This window comes from Gossypium hirsutum, chromosome A07 (genome assembly GCF_007990345.1).
Source record: "Gossypium hirsutum isolate 1008001.06 chromosome A07, Gossypium_hirsutum_v2.1, whole genome shotgun sequence".
NCBI classification, from domain to species: domain Eukaryota; kingdom Viridiplantae; phylum Streptophyta; class Magnoliopsida; order Malvales; family Malvaceae; genus Gossypium; species Gossypium hirsutum.
The window spans coordinates 95,400,745-95,406,371 of NC_053430.1; the positions used below are offsets into that span (position 1 = coordinate 95,400,745).

General features: G+C 33.9%; 2 protein-coding genes across 3 annotated transcripts; one reads left to right on the forward strand and one right to left on the reverse strand.

The window, feature by feature from the left end:
* Positions 1-1,411, forward strand: LOC107956355 (zinc finger protein KNUCKLES). The gene has a single exon (XM_016892049.2). The coding sequence runs from the start codon at positions 358-360 to the stop codon at positions 925-927; it is 570 nt and encodes a 189-aa protein (XP_016747538.2). The 5' UTR covers positions 1-357; the 3' UTR covers positions 928-1,411.
* Positions 1,412-3,344: 1,933 nt separating this feature from the next.
* On the reverse strand, positions 3,345-5,357 carry LOC107955449 (bet1-like SNARE 1-1). Of its 2 annotated transcripts, XM_041116776.1 has the most exons (6): positions 5,149-5,357; positions 4,880-4,966; positions 4,520-4,667; positions 3,883-3,939; positions 3,730-3,789; positions 3,345-3,574 (listed from the first exon to the last, which is right to left on the reverse strand). In XM_041116776.1, the coding sequence occupies exons 1-6, from the start codon at positions 5,160-5,162 to the stop codon at positions 3,485-3,487; spliced, it is 456 nt and encodes a 151-aa protein (XP_040972710.1). In that variant the 5' UTR covers positions 5,163-5,357; the 3' UTR covers positions 3,345-3,484. The 2 variants fall into 2 exon arrangements, with proteins under 2 accessions (XP_040972710.1, XP_040972711.1); XM_041116777.1 differs by lacking the exon at positions 4,880-4,966 and having other exon boundaries at positions 5,149-5,343.
* Between the last annotated feature and the right edge of the window lie 270 nt (positions 5,358-5,627).

The following is a 5,627-nucleotide window of genomic DNA, read 5'->3' on the forward strand; positions in this document are numbered from 1 at the left end:
AAAATATATTAAAAAAAGGAAAAGAGAGACGTGACAAAGTGAAAACTGGGTTAGGGAAAAATTTAGACGAAAGTAACAAGATAGAATTTCGACAAATAATAGAAAAGAAAAAGGATAAAATATGGAAGTATTGTCTGCTAAAGATGGATTTAGCACCATAGCCGGCTGACAGAAAAGCTCTCCCAGGAAACATCAAAGACTTTCCAGAACATCTTGAGACAATTGCAATTACTATTACCCAAAGGCCTATCGATGTCTTTTATTTGTCTCTTGTCTAACTATATGTATTTTTCCTCCATATAATACCCTCTCTTTCTCTTAATCTCTGCAACCCCAGTACCCCACCCTAATTTCTTGATGAGATTTTGGGACTCTAAGTCAACACTTTCCATGGAATCCAGCCAGCTAGAAGACTCGAAGAGCTCGAGTGAAGAAACTGATCGATCGGAGCAAAGCAACGATGATACGGGCACTGGTCGGTCCTACGAGTGTGTGTTTTGCAAGAGAGGCTTCACCACAGCACAAGCTTTAGGAGGCCACATGAATATCCATAGGAAAGATAGGGCCAAGGGCAGCAGGCCTAGTTCAGTTCCTATTGTTTCAGATAAATTTGTTGATGTTGATGATCATGACAATTACAACCCAAGAATAAGCTCCTATCCCTATCCACCAATCCAAACCTATCACTCCATGGATCCTGACCAGCTACCTGTAAGTTATAAAGCTCTTTTCCCAGATTCAGGTTGGGGTTTTAGACCCCCACACAGTTATCATGAGTTGTTTGTACACAATTCACAGAATATGAATCCTTTTGGTCTTAGCTTGGGAATGGGTCCATCCCATGTATATGAAAACAACAAGGCATATGGAAGTAGTCAACAAGATGATGGATTAGACTTGGAACTTCGATTAGGTCATCATCCATAGTATTATTATTACATTTACATATAATTAAAAACCCTTTCTCTATATATTTTCAGTTGTTTGCATATATTAATTCTTTATCAAGCACTAAATAGCTGGGATATAGGAAAGGATATAGTTCTTCATGTGGGAAAAAAAGTTGAATGAGGTACATAAAGTTGCTTCACCCACATTGATAATCATACATCAAAGACCAAGGCAAGGCAAGGTACGGTAAGGACCTCTTTTTTCCCCAATAATATATACTTCTAAGAGCAAGGGAAGGCAAGATGAATATATCATAAGATCTTTCTTTTCTTCTTGATTCTCTTTTTCACAATATTGTTTTCTTGATCTAAAACTTGAGTTATTTGATGAATATATCATATTATTTACTTTTTCATAGTTGTATAGTTGTGCTTGAAATATTTGTTGTATAATATGGCTTGTGAGTCTAATGCAATGTAACCATTTAACACATATATTAAATAAGCTTCTTTTGTTATTATACTAATAACCAAACGTAGCATAAATTATTTATATCTTTTGTTATCAACCGGTATATTTACCCGAGGCTAACAAGTATTCTATACAATTAAGTCCTTCACTGAATACTATAACTTTAATGTAAATTACACTAAATCCTGTTGCAATTGATATATAGTGATCCCTTGTTCATGCATTTAGGTGTTCTTAGGATGTATATATTAAGTTTATTTCTGGCTTCAATGAATTAAAAACCCAGCTGATGGAAACATACTTTTTCATTTTCAAAATCTTTTACTGTATAATTACATGTATATATAAAGTTGCTTTAAAAAGCCTTAAAGGATTGGAAAGTGATAAAATGGGTAGTGTTATCAAAATTCTGAGTGGGGTTAGTAAATCAAATCCAGTGGACTGTAAAAGTAAAGACTTTTTTGGTTGCGTGAACTAAGGCATTTATCACAAATATTCCTAGACAAATTCTTTCAGACACTGCTTTCCCGTCACAAGCTTGTCAGATTGTGAAGCTGGTATCCAACAAAAATCACCATTTCTTGTCACCTTACGATCAATACATACAATGAGAATGTCCGCTTAAGTTGTTTGGTTATGAAACAAGATTTTCGCTTTCAGTGATTTATCGGATGACTGCGTCTGTTTGGGCAGTGAACAAGAAGTTTCTAACAGCATGATATGATGTGATATAATTGGAAGTGCTTTGTGTGATAGAACAACGTCATTAGCTGACAACTGCAAGTCATTTCCGTTTCTATATCATTTACATGCATGTATCATGACAATGATAAAAGAAAATTCAGAAAAACTTTAACCTGATTCGTCTTGATACGGTGAATATCAATGGCTCAACACTGAATAGGAATGATAATAGAGTAGGGACGGAAATTGTTAAATTTACTACACTTTATAGTTGGCACATTCTGTTCTATTATCTGTCTTGTTTTATGGATGTTGGATGCATCCATTTCCACCCCATCTTGCTCCATTTCAATTGAATTTTTATTATTTATCTTTAATATTTTTACTTTTTTAGTTCAAGTAAATATTTAAACATAATTCTTTAAAAAAATTAACATAAAATATATGAATTTTTTCTATAGTTAATTGTTATATTTTTACTCTTTTAATAATTCATATTTACAAAGATAAATTAATAATTTTATTTGGAGAAACGGGTCGAAACAGAGCAGGCGATTATCATAACCATTCCAAACCCATTATTCGAAAGAAAATAGCTACCCCACCCAGCATCTACTTTTTAAAAAAAATTCACTCCATTTAAAATGGATCAATTTGTTAAAGTTATATATATATATATCATATTATCACTTAATAACAAATTAAGCATACACATTCTAACAATCCAAACTTAGTGCATGCAGCAGACTCAATCAAAGCATTAAGCCAGATTTGGTTTTGTTCATCTCTATCAAATTTGGGAACCCAAGTAGACATATGGGACTAAAACTATGGATAAAGTATACATGACTAAAATTAGAAAATAGAAATTTCCGGGAAGGTCCATTATATTTGTAGGAAGATCCTGTTTAATCATAAATACAAGTGGCTGCTTAACTTAATGGAATCTAGTATTTCGTATATAATATAATAGCCCAAAGCACAACCTTCCAGCATATATATGCAGTCCTGTAATGCACTTCTTTGTTGCAATTTCGCTGCTTCTTCCAATAGTTAAACTCTTGAAAAACCATGTTGTATAACTTAAAAAAATGTCAACCTTGGTGAACTTTTAGTCGCCAATCATTAGCCCAGATCCAAGTCAGAGTTTGGAACTTAAAAGACAGTTACAGACAGCCGGAAATTCGGATCTTAGGCCATAGACAGGAGAGGAAGAAGATATATGCAAATTATTTATGTTGGAGGATGCTAAAGAGACATTAGCTCCTAACTATAGTCCATGCCCACCAAGGCCTGTGTTTGATATACCAAGAAATCTTCATATAAACATACGAAAATATCTTACATGTCGGAAGCACATTTCAGTAACCATATATAAAAAGGGTCTTACAAATTGTCACATAAAGTTCTCAGCTGTATCAAAAACACCGTAGACCAGTTACTTAGTAAGATAGTATATGATAAGGAAAACAACCACAAAAGATGCCACCAGTGTAAACATTCTTCTGCTTGATTTGGTCTCAAATACCTGAGAGACAGATTGAATTCATTGTTATGGCATGAAACAGTTGATGTACTAGTTATCGACAACATCCATGCTCAAATATCAGTAAGAAATTAAAGCTGAAAGCAAAAGAAGTTGCACAAAAATCACAAAGGGAAAAAGTTATCTAGTTTACATACCATCTTAAACTTGTCCATAGTTCCTGAGAGTATTCCCCTAGATGCATCCATATCATTTCCCTACATGCAAACCATGTGCCATATACTAACATCAGCTCTGACAAAACCAATAATATTCAGAAAACGACAGTTTTACTGCTGCTGCATACTTACCATCCGATCCAGCATGCGATTGTGGCTATCGACCTCCTCATGTATATCACCTGACAGCTATTGAAGTGGCATTTTTCAGAAAATGTTTGCATAAAATTCGTGTTTACAGAAAAAAACAGAAGTTTCAGGACATAAATGTATATATTCTGAGTTTCTGTCATCAGTTCCGTTACCTTGTAAGATATCATCATGTCATTTAACAAGCCACAGAATCAGGATTCAAGATTGAAATATACCCCTAACCATGACAAATCCTTAACACTTGAATAATAGGGAAAAAAACCTTCACCCAAAATAAAACACAGATTTCTCCAGAAGACTGCTATACTTGTAGGAGCTTATCACCTTTAATGTTCTTTAAAAATAGACTTACAGGATCACCTCCCCCCCCCCCAAGCCCCTCCTTTGCTTTGTCAAGGATACAACAGGAAGGAATAGGAACTAAAGAATATAAAAGAAACGTTCTGTCGCAATGAATAAAAGGAGTCTAACATCCCAAGACAAGGCTAAAATGCTAAAAGAACTCTAATTCGTTAAGTGCCTATATATGGTATCAATAGAAACAAACAATGAAACAATTGAACTAATAATGGCATAAGATAGACGGGCTCCATTCGGCAGCCACGATCAGACTTACTCTCTTCAGTAGATTGACTCTATCTTGCAATCCTTCCATTGCTCTTTCATTTTCATGTTCATCGATTTCATGTGAGTAAGAAGATGAGGCCCTTATGCCACCTTCCTCGATGCCATCAAAGAGTGCAACTCTGCTGTTACGCATGTCCCTGCATCCAAAGCGGACTTTTATACTAATTAGACAGCCAGAATAATTTCCTTCATATGAAGGATAGAATCCATAAACCAAGGTCATAACGAAAATTAACAATCAAAGTGCAGTCGTCTCGTTCTAGTTGTATGATTAGATAGGAAATTCCAGCTTTTAGAAAGATGGATGATTGAAAATTATGATCTATGAATGTAGCTATAATGGCAATACCTGCTTCGATCACAAGCCCTGAGAGTTAATAAACATAAACAAGAAACTGATCCTTTCTCAAATACAAAGCAAAATTTGATATAAATCCTGCGGAATATCAGAGTAATTGAAAAATCATATGGAATGGGGCAAGGTAAATAAGACAAGGATTTCAAAAACAAAAAACTGATCAGATGCGAATAAATCAGGAACAGATCTAAGCAAGCAATTTTAGACGACCAAAGCATTGATTACATTAAGAAAAATGGCAGAATAAAGATTGAACTGACCTTCGAGGATTCATGGTTCTTCAGAATAGGAGAATCAAATCCCTTTTTTCTGTGTTTGAAAAGGAAGATGGACTGGATTTCTTTCTTTCCCGGCTATACTAGCAAAAGAGTAAGATATAAATAAATAAATAAATAAATAAATATACTGATTTGATGATTTACATTTTACGTTGCTGAGTACTAAATAGGATGGTAAAACCCAGCCAGATGGATTTTGGAAAGTGGATAGCTACTTGTCTTATCTCCACTCCTTTTTACTTTTCTTATTTTTTAATTACAATAATAAAGTAAAGTTCGAACAACAAAAATTAATAACCTAACTCGAATCTAAGCCACATCTAAAGTGATAACACTTTTGATCATTAGGCCATCAGATGATATTCTCGACTCCTTTTATTATATGAAATAATCATTTTATTTTTACGTAAAATGTAATAATATAATATGAAAAAAATTCATATATTTTATATTTAAATATT

Coding starts and splice junctions, on each gene's coding strand:
- LOC107956355 (XM_016892049.2), top strand. CDS start 358: ATGAGATTTTGGGACTCTAAGTCAACACTTTCCATGGAATCCAGCCAG.
- LOC107955449 (XM_041116776.1), bottom strand. Junction 4,668..4,879: donor AGGGCTTGTGATCGAAGCAG/GTATTGCCATTA, acceptor CTTTGGATGCAG/GGACATGCGTAACAGCAGAG. Junction 3,575..3,729: donor CTATGGACAAGTTTAAGATG/GTATGTAAACTA, acceptor TCTGTCTCTCAG/GTATTTGAGACCAAATCAAG.